At 39.2% G+C, this 21,915-nt stretch overlaps 1 protein-coding gene across 3 annotated transcripts in view; it reads left to right on the forward strand.

Annotated features, from left to right (window-relative positions):
• LOC124132190 (dihydrofolate reductase-like) overlaps positions 1-19,500 on the forward strand; it is a 53,183-nt gene extending 33,683 nt beyond the window's left edge. For 2 of the 3 annotated variants that reach the window (XM_046495964.2, XM_046495963.2), the window contains exons 2-8: positions 2,882-2,931; positions 3,623-3,728; positions 4,078-4,207; positions 11,154-11,232; positions 11,907-11,965; positions 12,825-12,950; positions 18,268-19,500. In XM_046495964.2, coding sequence (XP_046351920.1) covers positions 3,625-3,728; positions 4,078-4,207; positions 11,154-11,232; positions 11,907-11,965; positions 12,825-12,950; positions 18,268-19,383 — 1,614 coding nt within the window. In that variant the 5' untranslated portion in view covers positions 2,882-2,931; positions 3,623-3,624 and the 3' untranslated portion in view covers positions 19,384-19,500. Of the gene's footprint in view, positions 1-2,881; positions 2,932-3,622; positions 3,729-4,077; positions 4,208-7,289; positions 7,400-7,506; positions 7,721-11,153; positions 11,233-11,906; positions 11,966-12,824; positions 12,951-18,267 lie in introns of those variants that run through there. The other variant, XM_046495966.2, reaches the window with a different exon arrangement.
• The last annotated feature ends 2,415 nt before the right edge of the window (positions 19,501-21,915 follow it).

Genomic DNA, 21,915 nt, shown 5'->3' on the forward strand with positions numbered 1-21,915 from the left:
ATCACTTCAATCTTTTAATTTGCTGCCACCGTTAATTGCTACAGATATATTTGAAAAAGCCTCTACTGCTCGATAACAATGTGTTCCTCAAAACAAGAGATAATATGAGCGTTTATCATATCATCCAGAATGATGTGATCTGATTGGTCAACGTGATCTTGATAAAATCCTGTGTAACCTGCCTTGGAGGGTAATACATTTCTCAGCCGGGGAGGGGGCACGGGTGGCCCAGTCGTCAAAGGCGCCGCGATTCGTTGTGTAGTTTTGTGTCCCTTGGGCACGCCAGAAACCTATGATTGTGGGTTCGAATCCCGGTTCGCCCCGATTATGTTTCTAGGTTTGTCAGCACCATACCCGAGCTCGTGGGTTTCACCGAAATGGTAAACGTCTGAGACCTGCTCACTCACTCAGCGGGGGAATATATCTCTTATATCCCGCGACGAGCACTAAAGGCTGCACGTGCATTTCAGAGAGACAGAATAAATCCTCAAAACCCCGCTTCAAAGCCAAAAGCCGCACGCTTTTTCCGAGCCAATGAATGTCACGTGACATATCGCAAGCTAACCTCACCTCAATCGAGCAGCTGTTTTCTATCAAGTTTGAATTTATTTGAATTATTTTACAATGGCATATTAAAACATGTAGATAAGATAAATACGTCGTAGCAGGATCACTCCGGGTACATGGGGTTTTATGCTTTTTTCCATAAAACCTAACGCGGGACACATAAAACCCCATATACCCCTCGTGATGTTGCTACAACTTATAATGTATGCCTGGTCACAACAAATACATTTTTAATAATATCATCACAAGATGAGCAATGCCTGTTAAGAACAACCTCAGTATATCAAGCACAGTGACTATGTGTCGAAATACATTTACTTCACGTATACTTCAAGTACATCAGAGCAGTGCAAACCCCTTTCTGTAGCACTACTGAACAATGAGGCATGTGGCCATAACTACCAGAGCAGTCTCAGTGCAAACCCCTTTCTGTAGCATTTCTGGGCATTGAGGCATGTGTCCACAACTACCAGAGCAGTCTCAGTGCAAACCCCTTTCTGTAGCACTACTGAACATTGAGGCATGTGTCCATAACTACCAGAGCAGTCTCAGTGCAAACCCCTTTCTGTAGCATTACTGAACATTGAGGCATGTGTCCATAACTACCAGAGCAGTCTCAGTGCAAACCCCTTTCTGTAGCACTACTGAACATTGAGGCATGTGTCCATAGCTACCAGAGCAGTCTCAGTGCAAACCCCTTTCTGTAGCACTACTGGGCATTGAGGCATGTGTCCACAACTACCAGAGCAGTCTCAGTGCAAACCCCTTTTTGTAGCATTACTGGGCATTGAGGCATGTGTCCACAACTACCAGAGCAGTCTCAGTGCAAACCCCTTTCTGTAGCACTACTGGGCATTGAGGCATGTGTCCACAACTACCAGAGCAGTCTCAGTGCAAACCCCTTTCTGTAGCACTACTGGGCATTGAGGCATGTGTCCACAACTACCAGAGCAGTCTCAGTGCAAACCCCTTTCTGTAGCACTACTGGGCATTGAGGCATGTGTCCACAACTACCAGAGCAGTCTCAGTGCAAACCCCTTTCTGTAGCACTACTGGGCATTGAGGCATGTGTCCACAACTACCAGAGCAGTCTCAGTGCAAACCCCTTTCTGTAGCACTACTCGGCATTTAGACATATAACCATAGCCACTAAACCAGTATTATTGACACCTTTTAGTATTTAGACGTTAATAATACACACATGTACTCTGAAAAAGTAGGGGACCATGAACTATAAATTTAAGTATTAGAACAAAGAAAAGTGTTTGCGACAAACATCCTATATCTGAACGCTTGTATGGCAAACCGTTTTCACATTTATTACGGCATTACAGATATCTTCAATTGTTTTAAAGATATCGGTATTTTATTTAAAGATATCAATACTGTTTTTAAGATATCAAAAAATAATTAAAGATATCTTAAATTCATTCCTGATATCCATAATACAATTACTGATATCTTAAAATGTTACGGTGATATCAACAAATTAGTTTGTGATATCTCTAAATGTATTTGAGATATCATTAAACAATCACATTCTAGTGTACATAAATCTATTAGAAATAAATTCAAGATATCTTAAATTCAATTCAAGATATCTTGAAATAAGTTATACATATCCACAAATGCATTACAGATATCTTTAATTCAATTAGAGATATCTTTAATTCAATTAGAGATATCTTTAATTCTGACCGTTACTGATATCAAAAATCAAATTAAAGATATTATTTATAATTTTGATGATATCTTTATATCTATTATTGATATCAGTAATCTAATTTAAGTAACATTGTTAATGTAACATCTTTAATACTGGCAACAATTAAATATATCAATAATTAATTATTGATATCTGTGTTTGGTTTCAAGATATCAGGAATTGAATTATTGCCATCATAACGAAACATGACATTTTGATGTCTTTAGTCATATTTTGATATCAATAATCGAATTTAAGATATCTGCAATTCTTTTCAAGATATCAGTAATACGCTTCGCCATATCCTTAATTCATTTCGTGATATCTTAAATTTTATTGCAGGTATCTACAATTATCGGCATTTAAGATATCTTCAATTCCGTTCAAGATATCTTCAATGCAATTGAAGATATCTTTAAAACAATTGAAGATATCTGTAATTCCGTAATAAATGTGAAAACGGCTTGCCATACGCTTATTGCTATGAGTTACGGGTCAGGCGATAAGATAGTGTTTATTTACTGTGGAAATGTAAGTCAAACATCGATTTGTCTCTTCAGATTCATGCTTTAGATGTGAAGTTGCTGATATTGTATTACTCGTTTTCAGGGGAGATTATGAATACTACACAGGTCTTACACAACGAACATCCGATCCAAGTAAGTTGATTCTGAAAGAATATGCTGCTAAGAGCCGAACTTGTGGTCTATGTACGTTCAGAATGAATGTGTAGAATGGTGTTGGTTATGTCCTTGCCTGTGTCTGCTAATTTGTCCCAGCATTCGGATTTTAATGGGTTTATTTTATTTTATGGCCTTTTCACCAAGTATACATGATTATCTAAACGATCGATGGTTCTGATTTCTTGGAAATAATACAAATATCGCTACACTGGCATAGTGATAACTGTGTGATATAAGTAGATTCACAGAATAAAGTGGGAAAAGAGTCCATCTTCGCAAAGAATAACACGTGACTAATCACAAATATACCAGAAACTAGTGTATTTGAGAGGTACATCATTCCTGAGCGATAGACAGCCAGAGATTGCGATCTGCTTCTTCACAAAACGATGACGTTACCACAAATGCTTGCAGTAGTGTTATCGTAAATATCAACGCAGCAATCTAAGAAGAATTTATTATGTAGACGTACAATGCAACTATTATCTTGCACCTACACTGTATATTTATGTTTTATTCAGAAAGTTCAGGGGCGGAAGGTAGCCTTGTGGTTAAAGCTTTTGCTCGTTACGCCCAATACCCGTGATATTGCTGGAATATTGCTGATATCGGCGTAAAACCATACTCACTCACTCACTAACTCACTCACGTTACTTGTTCCCTGCAGGTATGAAGGTGGTTCAAATCAAAGGAAGAAGGACATGGATGTTGACCGGGGAGAAGGAGAAGGATGCCGCATCTGTCATCAACGTTATCATCAGTTCTACTCTAAGGTGTACCCGTTGTGCCATGTGCTATGTATTCTACATTGGTGTCTATGCGTTGTCTGTATGCAGAGATCGTACCGTCTACATGCATACATCGACAGGACACGTTTATCCAGCAACTATGAAAGTGAGAGTGTTTGTGTCGCGATGTGATTCTGTCTCATGTCATGACAACTGTATGTTTTGCATGGGTGTTCTCACACTGGGAAATATGTATTATATCCTATAGCTATCTGTTGTATGTACGCTAGAGTAAACTGTGTGCACACCGACACTGACAGGGTGTCCTTGTCATGTTTGACATGTACCATAGTCAGATGAACCGACGTACATGTGCTGTACTCTCTTTCGATAGGGAGGGTTCGCATAGGAGTCTTCACAAAGTTGTGACGTCATTTGATGAAGCTGTACATTATGCCGTTTCTGGACCCCGCCGAGGTGAGATCGAGGCAATCTGGGTGATGGGAGGCACCCACGTGTATGAGGTAGGTACGCTGAGATACGGGTGTATCCGCAGATTATTTCTACACAAACATTTCTAAATGTTAGGATTCTGGGACATGTGTGCTCCATGACCTGGACGACTTCATGTCATGAGCTACATATTGTTTTATATTCCTTACTACAGGCTGCGCCCATATAGCTGAAATATTGCTGACTGCAGACTATTGGCATCTAGTTGACATGTTGCTGACGACTGGACTCTCTCATCTAGTTGAAATATTGCTGACTACAGACTACTGACATCTAGTTCACATTTTACTGATTATAGACTATTGTAACCTACTTGAGATATTGCTGACTACAGGCCGCTGTCATCACTCTGACATATTGCTGATTACAGACTATTGTCATCTCGTTGACATATTCCCGACTACTGGCCGCTGTCATCTAGTTGGCATATTCCTGACTACAGGCCGCTGTCATCTAGTTGACATATTCCTGACTACAGGCCGCTGTCATCTCGTTGACATATTCCTGACTACAGGCCGCTGTCATCTAGTTGACATATTTCTGACTACAGGCTGCTGTCATCTAGTTGACATATTGCCGACTACAGGCTGCTGTCATCTAGTTGACATATTCCCGACTACAGGCCGCTGTCATCTAGTTGACATATTCCTGACTACAGGCTGCTGTCATCTAGTTGACATATTGCCGACTACAGGCTGCTGTCATATAGTTGACATATTGCCGACTACAGGCTGCTGTCATATAGTTGACATATTGCTGACTACAGGCTGCTGTCATCTCGTTGACATATTCCCGACTGCTGGCCGCTGTCATCTAGTTGACATATTGCTGACTACAGGCTGCTGTCATCTAGTTGACATATTCCTGACTACAGGCCGCTGTCATCTAATTGACATATTGCTGACTACAGGCCGCTGTCATCTTGTTGACATATTGCTGACTACAGGCCGCAGTCATCTTGTTGACATATTGCTGACTACAGGCTGCTGTCATCTCGTTCACATATTTCTGACTACAGGCTGCTGTCATCTAGTTGACATATTGCTGACTACAGGCCGCTGTCATCTTGTTGACATATTGCTGACTACAGGCCGCAGTCATCTTGTTGACATATTGCTGACTACAGGCTGCTGTCATCTCGTTCACATATTTCTGACTACAGGCTGCTGTCATCTAGTTGACATATTGCTGACTACAGACTACTGACATCTAGTTCACATTTTACTGATTATAGACTATTGTAACCTACTTGAGATATTGCTGACTACAGGCCGCTGTCATCACTCTGACATATTGCTGATTACAGACTATTGTCATCTCGTTGACATATTCCCGACTACTGGCCGCTGTCATCTAGTTGGCATATTCCTGACTACAGGCCGCTGTCATCCAGTTGACATATTCCTGACTACAGGCCGCTGTCATCTCGTTGACATATTCCTGACTACAGGCCGCTGTCATCTAGTTGACATATTGCCGACTACAGGCTGCTGTCATCTAGTTGACATATTCCCGACTACAGGCCGCTGTCATCTAGTTGACATATTCCCGACTACAGGCCGCTGTCATCTAGTTGACATATTCCTGACTACAGGCCGCTGTCATCTAGTTGGCATATTCCTGACTACAGGCCGCTGTCATCTAGTTGACATATTGCCGACTACAGGCTGCTGTCATCTAGTTGACATATTTCTTACTACAGGCTGCTGTCATCTAGTTGACATATTGCCGACTACAGGCCACTGTCATCTAGTTGACATATTCCCGACTACAGGCCGCTGTCATCTAGTTGACATATTCCTGACTACAGGCTGCTGTCATCTAGTTGACATATTGCCGACTACAGGCTGCTGTCATATAGTTGACATATTGCCGACTACAGGCTGCTGTCATATAGTTGACATATTGCTGACTACAGGCTGCTGTCATCTCGTTGACATATTCCCGACTGCTGGCCGCTGTCATCTAGTTGACATATTCCTGACTACAGGCTGCTGTCATCTAGTTGACATATTCCCGACTACTGGCCGCTGTCATCTAGTTGACATATTCCTGACTACAGGCTGCTGTCATCTAGTTGACATATTCCTGACTACAGGCCGCTGTCATCTAGTTGACATATTGCTGACTACAGGCCGCTGTCATCTTGTTGACATATTGCTGACTACAGGCCGCAGTCATCTTGTTGACATATTGCTGACTACAGGCTGCTGTCATCTTGTTGACATATTTTTGACTACAGGCCGCTGTCATCTAGTTGACATATTACTGATTACAGACTATTGTCATCTACTTGAGATATTGCTGACTACAGGCTGCTGTCATCTAGTTGACATATTTCTGACTACAGGCTGCTCTCATCTCGTTGACATATTGCTGACTACAGGCCGCTGTCATCTAGTTGACATATTCCTAACTACAGGCTGCTCTCATCTCGTTGACATATTGCTGACTACAGGCCGCTGTCATCTAGTTGACATATTCCTGACTACAGGCTGCTCTCATCTCGGTGACATATTGCTGACTACAGGCTGCTGTCATCTAGTTGACATATTGCTGACTACAGGCCGCTGTCATCTCGTTGACATATTCTTGACTACAGGCCGCTGTCATCTAGTTGACATATTCCTGACTACAGGCCGCTGTCATCTAGTTGACATATTGCTGACTACAGGCCACTGTCATCTCGTTGACATATTGCTGACTACAGGCTGCTGTCATCTAGTTGACATATTCTTGACTACAGGCCGCTGTCATCTAGTTGACATATTCTTGCCTACAGGCCGCTGTCATCTAGTTGACATATTCTTGACTACAGGCCGCTGTCATCGCGTTGACATATTGCTGATTATAGGCCGCTGATATATAGTTGACATATTGCTGACTACAGGCCGCTGTCATCGCGTTGACATATTGCTGATTATAGGCCGCTGATATATAGTTGATATATTGCTGACCAAAAGAAGCAACAACAATAATGTCTGTTTTATCTTTACCGTTTATAATGAAGTCTGCATATGTATAGAGTTTGGTTAATGCAGCGATATTAGGTCCAGACTGCATGGTGTGCTTATCTCAGCCGTTCTTTAACAGAATGCCATCAATCACCCGATGTGTCAAAGGCTATATTTGACAAGAGTCTTCGGAACCTTTGATGCAGATGTCTTTTTTCCAAAGTTTGAGGAGAAGTTCAAGAAAATCAGGTAAATGTGTTTCAAAGGAAAAACGTTTAAGGCTATATAACTCGATACGTACTCACAATACAGATAAAACGGCATCTTTATTACGTCTTTGGTATCACTTGTTCCAGTGACCTGAAGGTGGATGGTGAGCCGAGGGAAGATAATGGTGTCAGGTACCAATTCGAGGTATATGAGCGTCTGAGAGAGATGGTTTAGTACCACAGGCAGATGAAGACAGGAGCACCATAGATGTCGGATACCCGAACCAGTGCCGACATGACTGGAGCCTACATGGCTGGAGCCTACGTGACTGGAGCCTACATAACTGGAGCCTACATGGCATGGCCTGGGTGGTGCGCTGTTGTACAGTTGTATAGCCATTATTTTCTATGGTTACATACTTTATTGTCATTTCATATTTAAAACATGTATTTGTCATTTAATGTCAGAAATATCTCCTATTATGACAATGCTCTTGTTTCGAAAAGGGAAATTATGTATTAGCTTTTTGGATGATTGTAAATATTCTGTATTTGTTTCAAACATTTCTATAGTAATGAAAACCAACACTGTACCAGGCCGATTCCGACATGCTGAGAACACGTGTTATCTGACTATATAGATAAGAGTTGTTGTAGATCAGACCTTTTGAAATGCAGATTGATTGTTGTTGACTCACTAATTGTTTGATTGTCCATTGTTCTTATTGATACAACTTGATGACATAAGAAGATTTTCTTCAGTTGTTAAATCGTTAACTAAGCGGCGTGTCATCAGAACCTCCTTGTCGAAATGTGACGCTCCTGGTGTTTCTCTGTATATGCATTACCTGTATACAGCAATATATTATGTTATCAGGGAAATATTGAAACTGTTTAGTCGATATAGCTAATGAAACATTACATGAAGCATATTGATCTTATCTTTTAACTGTCAGAACTTATGTTTATTACAGTATGATCAGATCAAACTATTCCTCTCCAAATAACCTCCTTAGGAGTACCCGAATATCCACTAGATTTTGTAATACGTTAAACAGTAAATATATTAACACACATTCAAATATCTTTGTTGACTTATTTTCAAAGCTATGCAGTCTATAACTGCTCTGTTATTCCAAGTGTGTTGCTGAGGTGCACATATAAACATAGGCTTATCAACTGTGTAATCTGCCAACTCGTGCTGCATTCTATTATATGTATTATCTTACAGTGTTACATTTCTGAAAATCATGGCATACAGACACCTTTCCATTAATCTATAGATTAAGGTTGATTTATCACCAGATTAAATAACCAGAGTTTACAATTAATCAGCCATGTGTATTGACGCCAGTGCATCATCTTCGTGACATATTGTTCGTAAAGGGCACATAGAAAGCGATCAATTTCACGAACACCACTATAATCGATATTCAATGGTTTACACCCCAGGGGACGTACGATACGTATGAAGGTTTACAAGTGTGGCAATTATATTCTAACATGCACTTGCACCTTCCTGAATAATCTTACTACCGACAAAATCCGAGTATAATGTTGCACATATGGATCAATCAGGTCATGTCAGTCTTTACGACGACTGCTGAAGCAGAGCCTAGTGTGTTTTGACGAGACTTCCTGCGGGAGGTTCAGGGCATCGCTTAGTGTATTCGTGACACTATGGTAAGTACAAGCATCTGGGATACGAAGGAACATAAATACAGGACAGGTAACGCTTGTTGACCAATGTATGTCCGTACTATTTGTGCTTTATGTTATCACTGAAATGTCATGGCATCGTGTCTGGACCATACTGAGGTCACGTTCTGCAAACGTTTTTTCAAGATCACAAAGGGATTCTGGTCAAGACGAATAATAAATAACATTCTCTTACATTCCAAGAATCCACGAACTGGATACAGAACTATCTCTACGATTTCACCGAGGAGATGCAATTTATACCTGTCATGTGACATGTTTATATGTTGGAGTTATACTAAAGATTATAAAACAACAAGATACACTTATGTTCATGTTTTGTGTTAGAAATTGACAATAAGACAATTTCATGAATCTCTTGAAATCTCCAGGGCGTTAACGTTATGTGATGACATGGCCCCAACTCGTCAGTCACTCGATGGTTCACGCAACGTGTGTGTATGTTGTATGCACGTGGCATTGGTCAGACCAGCTTATGACCGACATGCAATACAAATTTAATAAAGCTTTGGACTGTAATGTTGGCCAGTGACATTTCTCAGAAAAAAATACTGTCGCTGCTATAATCGCTGAAAGGTTATAGGAATGATGCATCAAGATAAGTATTCAGCAGATATACATATTTATTATAGATACTGACGGAAACGAATAAGGGAACAATGACAAATATAGGGAAATAAGCTATACTGTCAGTACAATTGTAATAGCGTCCATAGAAATTAAACATATGTCAGAATCAAATGCTATGACAGGATACCATTTTACTGTATCTAAAACTAATTGCTCCCTCATTACTCTCCATCAGCATATTAGCAATGGTTTACTAAATGTATCTGCTAATATAAAATATATTTTACTTGTGAAAAACTAGTTGACGGAGTGAAGCAACTCAGAACGACTTTCTGTATGTTCCCTCAGCCTCTCCTACACATACATGTAATATGCAGACGTGTTAAGCAGAGGTTGATCAATGATAGCGTACAGCATGTGACAACAGATGGCTCTATCGACATATTTGTTTTTGTCACAAACTGATTGCTTGAGTATACTTGAAATATCACCTTAGCTCTGTACAGCTGTCACAGCCCGTCTTGCGAGTCGATAAATAAAGTTTGATTGTATATTTATTTTACGTAATCTAATCGGTAGCAAAGATGTAGTGAGGAAGATCATCCATGGGTATTTATGGATGTGTTGTTTAATATATTTTATGGATGTATTTAAATTTTGACTCGTCTGAATATAGTTTACAATTAAATATTCACTTTATCGTACCTATAAGTTTGGAATTAAGGCAATCGTGCTTCCAAGTAATTGTAAAACGGGAAAAGGTGGCAGCGGTGTACGTTTCAACGATACGTATGACGGTTGATATTTGTCATTTCACTATCTGGAAGCATAGATATCCTCACACAAGCTGAATGGTTTGTGATAACAGTGTTGAATAAGTAAGAAATAGACTCATGGTCGTTGTTTATCGTGCAATAAAACACTGCAGGGAGAATAAACCATGAATATACATAATGTCATACATATTGTACAGCCTGTTGTGGATGTTAATAAAATGTATAAACTTTAAACATATTTACCCGTATATAAATAATGATGACTCCTTGAATATAATCCGACCTCGGCAATGTCGGACAAGTCCATTTTGTGAACAGGGGTTTTCGTTTGGTATTTCTACCATATTCTCGCAATTGTCACGTCGATTATCTGTACCTTTCCCCCCAATATTTGAATGTTATCGTCCGGCCACTGCGTTCTTCTTCATTGCCCGGCTCCATCTATGGGGAACAACAAGACGCTAACCTCTCAAAATAACGTCGTCCAATTTACGTCGTTCAAGTTGCGAGCGCATGTTCGAATCTCCAGAAATGACATCATGATAGAACAATGTTTTATCGTAAAATAGACGTGTAATGAGATGACTGTGCATCCAAATATCTTGCCATGAAAAAAATGTTTATCAGATCAAAAGACTAAAAAAATATATTAAATTTGACACGTTTAATGTTCTTATCTTTACATGTTTAATAGTGTCTTATTGACAGATTATTCACCCACTGTTTCAGCTACGTCGGCGATTTCGGAAGAGGCACGTCATCGTCTTTGGCTGCATATCATTGGTGTTGGTTCGTAGTATGATGAGCTGTAAGAGCATGTTCCTTTTATGTTGAGTTGTCTGATGATGAGTGTATTATGATGAGCTGTCAAATCATGACTGAATTATGATGAGGTGTCAGATGATGAGTGTATTATGATGAGCTGTCAAATCATGACTGAATTATGTTGAGTTGTCAGATGATGAGTGTATTATGATGAGCTGTCAAATCATGATTGAATTATGATGCGGTGTCAGATGATGAGTGCATTGTGATGAGTTGATGAAATATATTATAATGACACTTTGACACTGGTTGACTGTGACTTTTTGCGAAGGGAATCAGGAGTGAGTGAGTCAATTATTTACTTTGCCTATTTTGTGTCTTGTCTTCGGGTGTATACTAGAATTTCGAGAAAAAGGATTATGTATAATGTGTTGAATGAAGAGATGTCATATCGTGAGTGTATTACGATGAGAAGTCCGTACAACATCAGACCATGTATGCATGAACTGATGAGCTGAAAAGATGGGTTCGTATTCTCGAACTGAAAATTCCGTTCATAATTTCAAATATCTGTAAAACTATGTTCCTAATATAATACGTTGAGGCAGATCATCAGCTGTAATTGAGTAGGGTGAGCACATACCATAACGAATAAGGATGATGTACGGTTGTGTTTGGTAAATTGGGGATGATCTGTAGGATGAATTGTGTCAACAGATGGACCAGAATCGTCAGCAGACACATCCATGACGAGGCGACATCTTCACGTTAATGAGGTACATGACGGTGTTTCATTCCGTACCAACTGAACTGTGTGAACACCTATGTTCATTCCTTTGTTCTTTTAGATTAACGGAGCAGAAAAGGTGCCCTAGTACACAATGCATGTCGTAAGGGACATGCCACATAATACTGAGATATTTGTTTGAGACAGAAACTCTCAGTTAGCACCACAAAAAAAACTAAACTAATCAGCGACAACAAAACGACAACAACAACAATAATAATAATAATAATAATAATAATAACAACAATAACAACAACAACAACAACAACAACAACGCGCTCAAACTCCACAGCGTACTCATGTTGGCGTCTTCACAAAACGAAAAAGAAATAATGGGATGTTGAAGTAGAGTTTTGAAAAATATGTCTTTAACTGTGCTTTGAAATGTGCCAAAGATTCAGCAAATCTCGAAAAGGAAAAGAATTCCACTTCGTAGCTGCTTCTACTCCGAAAAAGCGATATCCAAAAGTATTTGACTATAAATATAAACCTGATGGCCACAGTGACGACATGGGATGGGAGGTAGTTGAATGTGTGACATCAACCGCAGGTCAATTCCTGGTTGTACTCAGTCTTAGTTTGTGTCAACTTACACCACACGTACTTTTTACTATCGATATTGCTCAATAAAACGTGATAAATCTCCGGAGCTCCTAAATTTATTCCCAATCACTCGGTAAAGGAGCAGAGCCGAATCGTACCGTTTCCGGATAATAATAGTAATCTGGGTCATCCATGACTCGTTATATAGCCCCATTAATAAAACATAATTAGGAAAAAGTCTACATTTTAATGAAAGTAAAAGTTCTACCACTGACAAACAAATGTAACTACAAGATATATTTCAGATGAGGAAAAAGAATTATCTAAAATTGGCAATAGAGGGCATCCAAACGTCCGATGAAAAAGTATTACTGAAGCGCTACCATGACAGCCTGATGACTGCACTGGGAAACAGAAGCGAGGAGACCAAGGTGAGGAGCCAATGTATCTTGCATGCTTCAGTTTCCACTTGTGCTGCCTTGTTTCCCCCGCTAACGCCCAGGCTGATACGTGATCAGCGGTTCGTGTGTTATTCAATTGTGTATGGTGTGTAAGGGCATCAGTGTATATTTTTGCTTTCCTCAAACCGACCGTATTTCCCACGGTTTCTTGATTTCTTCCGACCAACTGGAAACCCCCCAACCTGATAAAAAAGTGATGGTTTGTGCCGTGTTAATTCAAGCCAAAAAGGCCACTGGCCCACAGGACATACATTGTCAATATTAAAACAAAATAGATAGTTACGATATACACGAGAGGATTAAAACAATATATATACATAACGACAAGCAATTATTGATGAAGTGTAGGATACAATTTAAAAGCGAAAAATATGTATTTACTTAAATTTAACAGTGTTTGAGGGCATTTGGAATTCATTAGCTTTTCAAATGTTGTAACAGAAGGATGTTTATAATAAATAGGTTGAATATAAGATTCCCGGAGTTGAGGGAAGGCTTTGCAGACAAGTAAAAAATGATATTCGTTTTCAATAACATCTATTCCATAACGGCTACAGTATGAACATAATCTGATTTCTTCATCCAAGCCCATTCTTCGTCCAAGTTCAATCATTAAATTGTGGCATCCGCATCTAAATCTTGATAGTGCTTGTCTGTAAGTCCGTAAATTGATATGTGTAAGATAAAGTTCGACATTCAAAACAGATTTATAAGTAGAGTAGGAAGATAGTTTAGAGTTGCCTGTAATGTCTGCTTGCCATTGTTGAATATCTACGTCGATGATACGTTGTTGTATTTCTGATTTAATTCCAGAGTCCTGCATGATCCAAGTGTATCCAAATCCATATCTCAATAAAGTTTCTTTAACATCTGACACCCACGATGTACGATTTACACTGCCCAGTCCATGTAACATTATGTACGTTTGCTTTGGAAGTCGATTGTTGTCCATTGAGATAAGTTTAGTCCAAAAAGATAACAATTTCATTATTTGCGTCACGAAGACAGTATTTCTTCCACAGTCACCAAGAACAGCAGCATTGCATGCATTTTGAGGACATAGATAATCTTCTTGAAATATTTTAGCTGAACTGTTTCGATACATTGAATCCGTTGAAACACCCAAATTACAGCGCCGTAGGTAAGGACTGGTAATATCATTCTGTCAAATAGGTTTGCAGCAACATTTATTGGCAGTCCACCACACTTAAAACGGAATGTATAGATAAGCTGGCATGCTTTTTCGGCTTGCTGTGCTAATGTCGTTGTTGCTCGAGTCCATACTGCCTTAGGCGTGAAGAGTGTCCCAGGTACTTATAGAATGGCACAACTTTAACCTTTGTTCCTTTGTAAAACCACTTTTCGTAGTTGCGTAGGTATCCTCCGTTCCGAAATACTACAATCTGGGATTTATCTAAATTAAGTGAAAGCCCCCATTTGTCAAAGAATGTGCTGAGAACATCAATTTGTTGCTGAAGCCTCCCAACTGTATCTGCAGTGTTTGCCACGTCATCTGCATATAGGAGAGAACATACATTTGGAGCATCCTCTGAAAAATATATACCTTTACAGTCTGATATTGTCATCTCCGTTGTAAGTTCATTTATAAATAAGCTGAAAAGTAACGGGCTTAGCATACAGCCTTGTCTTGTTCCTTGAAAAAACTGGAAGAATTATGTTAAACCACAGGAAGTTCTGCCACATTACTTTAATTTGGAATACATTTTTCGTAGAATAGTCAAGATATTACCATGTATATCATAGTTGATGAGTCGGTACCAAAGATGAGAATGGTTTACATTGTCGAAAGCTTTCGAGAAGTCTATGAGAAAACACTTAAATCGTCCACCAGACTTCGAGAGATATTTCATTATCATTCCATATAAAGTGAACATGTTATCTACGGTTGCGTAGCCCTTCCTAAATCCAGCTTGATTTTCGTATATGATATTGTTATCGGATGTCCACTGATAAAATCTTTCGTTCAATATTTTTGTGAAGACTTTTCCAATTATCGATAAAAGTGAGATACCTCTATAGTTGTTTACGTCATTCAGTGATCCCTTCGTTCGGAGAGGACATATTATAGCTTTACACCACTCGTCAGGAAAATTTCCAGTTACAAGAGTCTTGTTGAAGAGACGTAAAAGAACAGGCGATATGACATCAACAGAATGAAGTAATATTTCTGATGGTATACCATCACAACCCGGCGTCTTGTTCCGCTTTAATTCTCCAATTGTTCTAGTTACCTCAGACAAAGTTATAGATGCATTTAGGAAATAAGGTGTGTTATCTTCACAGTCCAGACACTGGTCGTCATGTAGAGAGATAAGACATTATTTACCGTATCTTCCATTGTTGTATCTTTTTGTTCACTATTTAATGAACTTTGAAAATGATTCAGCCAATCATGTGCACTTATTTTGTTATTAGGTTTTGAAGTTGTTAGCTTCTTCAGTTCCTTCCAGAGATCGTCAGTATTGTGTTTAACTTAGATGAGATTGTCCGATACGCTTCTTTTAAAATCTTCTTTTTTCTTTCGGCAAACATCTCTGAAAAGATATTTCAATCTTTTATAATCTTGAATATCTTGGTGAAGATTGGTTATCCTGAGTTTATCAAGAGCAAGATATTTTTCTTGTTTTGCTGTCTCAGTCACTTTCCCACCATTGGTGTTGAGTCCTCACGTGCTGATCACGTGACGTTTGTCGTCTGCTCATGCATTCAGCAGCTCTACCGTAGAAGTCGTTAATTAATAGTTAGAGTTACAGTTAGAGTGACGTCCCTTTCCTCTTGACAAGAAGTAAACAAGAAAGCAAAGCACTCAGAAAGGTATGGGGGTAGATATCAATACCTGGAGAGTAAAGATAGGAACTTTTTCGAGACGAAAACCAAGCGTAAAGTTCAGAATTAACACATTGTGTGTGCCGTTGTCAGTGACCACGCTTTTCGTGATAGCGATTTTGACTGTGACTGTGTGTGGGGATGTTGAGACGAACCCAGGTCCTGAAACCCCAGCAGGTAGTGTTAAATATACAGTAAAAGAACTGAGTGAAATAGTACATTCACTTCAGGCGGAGATAAAGGGGCTAAAGGAGCAGGTAGCTAGACTTACTTCAAGTCTCGAAACGAAGACTAATGACTTAGGGAGAAAAACTGATGATCTAGAGAATAACTCAAGGAGAGAGAATATTGTGGTGTACGGGATTCCTGAGAAGGATGTGAATGAAAGAGAGACCTGGGCAGATTGTGAGACCGCTGTGAGAAAGGTTCTGGTGGATAAGCTAGACATGGATGAAGCAGACAGTGATGAAGGGGTGGGGATAGAGAGAGCCCACAGAGTTGGGAAGAAGAGAGATGGAGGGAAGCCTAGACCTATAGTTGTCAAGCTCACAAGGGGAAAGACAGCCATCCTTACTTATGCCAGGGAAAAGCTTAGAAAGAGTCCTGTGAAAATCAGTGAGGATTACAGTTATGTGGTAAGAGAAAAAAAGGAAGAATTTGATTCCTCACATGATAAAAGCCAGGAATGATGGACAAGAAGCTTACCTGCGGTTTGATAAGCTGGTTATCGATGGGAAGTCATATGACTTTAACCACAAAACCAGTACATTGACTGAGTTTAGATAGAGGTTAGGCCGGGCCCAGTCACTAACAGACTACCCAGGGACTGAAACTTATACTGATGCTTCATCTGCTAAAGATATCTTCACATGGAACTGCCAATCTCTTAAACGCCATCTACAGGATAAACTATTGGAACATATACTGTCACAACACTCAGTGGTAGGATTATGTGAGACATGGTTGTATTCTGTATATGACTACAGTACATTTCTCTCAGACACACATCAACTATTTGCTACATGCAGAGACAGGCTGAAGCATGGAGGAGTTGGTGTGTATGTTGATAAGCGTTTGTGTTGTACAAGAATACTGTCACATATTCAAGATGCTGTCTTCTTACTTTTTGACAAGAAAGTCTTTGGCTATACCAGAGATGTAGTAATAGGAGTGCTGTATGTTTCACCAGAATACTCACAGTATTATGTAGGAAAAGATACTGACAGTTTAGATACACTAGATGAATGTCTTCATGATATTAAAACGTGTTATGATGCTGACATTATACTTACAGGTGACTTTAACTCTAGAACAGGTATCAGTGATGATTGTATTATTGATGACAGTGCCGACTATCTTCCAGGTGGTGAGTGGTATGATAGTGACGATTTACACACCAAGAGAAACGACAGAGACCTAGAGGTCAATAACTTTGGTAGACGTCTTTTGAATATATGTATATCACACTCTTTGCATATTGCCAATGGTAGATTTCAGGGTGATGCCCTCGGTGATTTTACATGTGTTTCAAGAAATGGGCAAAGTGTTTTAGATTATTTGATTGTTAGTTCATCTTTATTTCCAGTGATAAATGCTTTCAAGATTGGAAACTTGAATGATTCAGATCATTTTCCAGTCATAGGTGAATTTGTACCAAAACAGCAAGCTGGTATGGAAAATGAAGATTATTCAAAGGCGTCTTACACCAAATATAAATGTTATTCTAGATATTCTGACACGTTCCAGAGACTAATCAGAGATGAAACTGCAGCGGAATTAATTGCGGAGATTGTCAATAGAAGAGGCTGTACTATTAATAAAAAGTGATGGAAAAGAAAACAATAAGATAGAGATATATTAATGTGAAATAACGAGTCCTGCATAGTGGTTATAAACCATGGTGTGCATTATCTATAACGGTTTCTTTTACTCTTTTTCCGGCCGACACATTTCTTATGTCTGATGACCAGGTTAAACGTTAAACATTGCATGCATTGATGTCGTCAAGACTGTATTGTCACTTCTAGAACTGAACGAAGACACTGATAGAAACACTCTTAACAGGGTAAAGAGTGTATGTCCAATGATATGTATGTCTAATAATGTGTGTGTGTGTAATAATGTGAATCCTACACAAATATGCCAATATGTACAACTACTAAGTTGAAGATATTTTTTCAAACAAATACTTTATTTACCCGAAATGTGTACATAGTTATCATGTGTTTTGCAAAGAAAACAAAACCGTCATCTTTTTCAAACGATGATAGTTTCACAGAATTGTCACATTGCAATGGAGGATAAAAAGCAAATATTTAAACATATCTCCATTGAACATCTTTTATGTTATCACAAATTGATAGCAGCCCCTCTTTTCCGGTTATTCGTTTGTAACATGCACCAATACCCGAAGATAAACTGGAATGTATTCTATTTACAGCTCCCCAATCGAAATCGATACTCAGAAAGACGGGATCACCTGACACGTGCGTGTGATTCCATACCAGGAAGACAGAAGACTTTAAGATCACTGCACACCTTGTGGTACATGGACACTCCTAAGATGGTGTACTGTTCTGTTGCCAAATCTGGTTCGAGTTTCTGGAGACGCACATGGGAAGCGCTCAGTGTGTATGATGGTCATGAAACATCACCCTACAAATTTGCTCATTCAGCGTTCAAATCCCAATATCATAGGCTGGACATTATCAATGCTACTAAGTCAGGAGAGATGGGTTTTTCCTTGCTAAAACTGCTTGACACATCTTTCAAATATGTATTTGCAAGAGATCCATACGCACGTATTTTTTCGGCGTATGTTGATAAATTTGTAGCTCCCAATAATTATTTATGGAAACAAATCGGAAAGAAAATTGTCCAATCCAGAGATTTGGCTTCCGATAAGAGTCTTCGATGTGGGCATGATGTAACATTTCGTGAGTTTGTGAAGTACATCATAGACACCCCTAGGCGTCGCCTTGACGATCACTTTATTCCCGTGTCTAGTGTGTGCGATGTATGCAACCTTCAGTATGACGTTGTTGCGAAAATGGAAACGTTTAAAGAGGACGTGTCATACATTTTTAGGCATCTCAATGTCGACAACAGAATAAAGTTTAAAGATTTCAAACTGGAGCATTTGGTTGATTCAGTCGTCGATTACGTCACACGGGCCTTTTCCCAACGCGAGCGGATTCGTCCATGCGTGTCTTTCCACACAGCGCTTCGTCGTCTCTGGAGACAGATGCAGATCCTGGGACTGATATCAAAGCAGGAAGAGTTTCCCCTTACCCCGGAACAAAGTGAAACATCCAAGGAAATTGAAGTCATCAATTTTGCCCTTGAAGCAAGCTTGAGAAGTGGTGTGTCCGCATCAAACAAGGAGGCCTTTCTTCAGGCATATCGTACGATTTCGAAAGACGATTTGGAAGAAATAAGAAAAAAATACCATAAAGACTTTTTGTTATTTGCTTATGACGATCGGCCACATATGTTGTTTCAGAAATCTGAACAGTTGGACAATACGTTTGATTATTTTGATGTGCTGAATGAATAATCAGGAATGAAGCGTTAGATGACACCCCAACTGTAATAAACATTTCAACAAAGCTCCTATTATATAGAGAAAACTGTCACTGAACGTGTTGAAAATTGAAAATACCCTGGCATTTTACAATGAATTTTGTCTGTGTGTGTGGGGGGGGGGGGGGGGGGGATTTTTTGTTTGTTTGTTGCTGCACTCAGCAATATTCCAGTTATATGAGAGAGAGAGAGAGAGAGAGAGTATTTGGGCCTTACCAAAGTGTACCTAAATCACTCACTTTTAATAAATGTAGGCCATCAAATCATAATCTCCCCCGTCGAAAAAAGAAGATGGCAAAGTTTAACCCATGAGGACAGCACATGTAATATATGAATGGAAATGTGTTTGAAAGTGAACGATTATGAACATTACATATTTAAAAAATCTAAATGATAAGTAACATTACATCAACTGTCTACAGAAAATTACTAAATTCGTGTTTGTTAATGTCATATTATCATGTGTCTTTTAGTTTTTGTTTATGTAATAATATGTAGCATGTTGCAGCAGAACGTAGCATGCAGTAACAGCATGTAGCATGCAGTAACAGTATGTAGAATGAATTAACATTAATATATATTATGTTTGGAGAACTTGTATCATGCTGTAACAGTATGTAGAATGAATTAACATTAATATATATTATGTTTGGAGAACGTGTATCCTGCAGTAACATGCAGTATCTTCAAGTAGAATGCAGTAACAACATGTAGCATGCAGTAACAACATGTAGCATGCAGTAACAACATGTAACATATAGGAACAACATGTATCATTCGGTAACAACATGTAACATGCAGTAACAACATGCGCAATAGCGTGCTACATGGTTGCAACCCCAGAACACCCTAATCCTAACCATTTTACATCACATACAGCTAGTTTGACGGGGCTTTGCAACGTGTCGGGTCAACAAGTGAATAAACTTGATGTTTCCAAGAAGAAGCCTAAATCATCTTTAAGCGTGATCAGTACAAAGTGACGAGACATAATTGTGAATCTCGCGATATGCGACTTAGAAACAAAATAAAAGTAATAATTGTTCCGATTTGTAATTGTTCCTACAAATGTCGGGGGCACGGGTGGCCCAGTCGTCGTCTAAGTCGTCGCGATGCGCTGTGCAGAGTTAAGTACCTTGGGCACGCCAGAAATCTATGATTGTGGGTTCTAATCCCGGTTCGTCCCGATTATGTTTCTAGGTTTGTCAGCACCATACCCGTGCTCGTGGGTTTCACTGAAGTGGTAAACGTCTGAGACCTGCATCGCTTCGGGCTTTCCTCCCACATTAAGCTGACACGCCGTGATATAACTGGATTAATGTTAAAAGCGGCACTAAACCCACATCACTCACTCACTCACTCACTCCTACAAATGTCACACAAGCTGTACAAAAAGTGTTCTGTCAGAAACCATATTTTCTCCGTGCCTGAACCGGACGATGGTTAGGTCAAATTCAAGATTCACATTCTGTTTTTGTCAGCTGCTCGATGGTGGTCTTGTACTGCTTTTATACGTACTTTAGCCGTCCGTACATAGCCTGAGATTGTCGGATAGTAAAAGCAGACCAGTACATAGCTATGATTGTGCAGCTGGTCAGCATCATACCAATGCTCGTGGGTTTCACCTAACGCAACATGCATTAACGGCATGTAGCATGCAGTATCATGTATCTTGCAGTAAAACATGTAGAATGCAGTAATAGCATGCTGCATGCAGTATCATATGTCTTGCAGTAAAACGTAGAATGCAGTAACATGCTTCATGCAGTATCATATGTCTTGCAGTAAAACATGTAGAATGCAGTAACAGCATGTTGCTTGCAGTATCATATGTCTTGCAGTAAAACATGTAGAATGCAGTAACATGTTGCTTGCAGTATCATGTATCTTCCAGTAAAACATGTAGAATGCAGTAACAGCATGTTGCTTGCAGTATCATGTATCTTGCAGTAAAACATGTAGAATGCAGTAACAGCATGTTGCTTGCAGTATCATGTATCTTGCAGTAAAACATGTAGAATGCAGTAACAGCATGTTGCTTGCAGTATCATATGTCTTGCAGTAAAACATCTAGAATGCAGTAACATCATGTTGCTTGCAGTATCATATATCTTGCAGTAAAACATGTAGAATGCAGTATCATGTATCTTTGATTAAAACATGTAGAATGCAGTAACATCATGTTGCTTGCAGTATCATATATCTTGCAGTAAAACATGTAGAATGCAGTATCATGTATCTTTGATTAAAACATGTAGAATGCAGTAACATCATGTTGCTTGCAGTATCATATATCTTGCAGTAAAACATGTAGAATGCAGTATCATGTATCTGCAGTAAAACATGTGGAATCCAGTAACATCATGTTGCTTGCAGTATCATATATCTTGCAGTAAAACATGTAGAATGCAGTAACATCATGTTGCTTGCAGTATCATATATCTCGCAGTAAAACATGTAGAATGCAGTAACAGCATGCTGCATGCAGTATCATATGTCTTGCAGT

The sequence above is a fragment of the Haliotis rufescens genome, unplaced genomic scaffold (genome assembly GCF_023055435.1).
Source record: "Haliotis rufescens isolate VD_foot unplaced genomic scaffold, xgHalRufe1.0.p SCAF_4, whole genome shotgun sequence".
Taxonomy (NCBI): domain Eukaryota; kingdom Metazoa; phylum Mollusca; class Gastropoda; order Lepetellida; family Haliotidae; genus Haliotis; species Haliotis rufescens.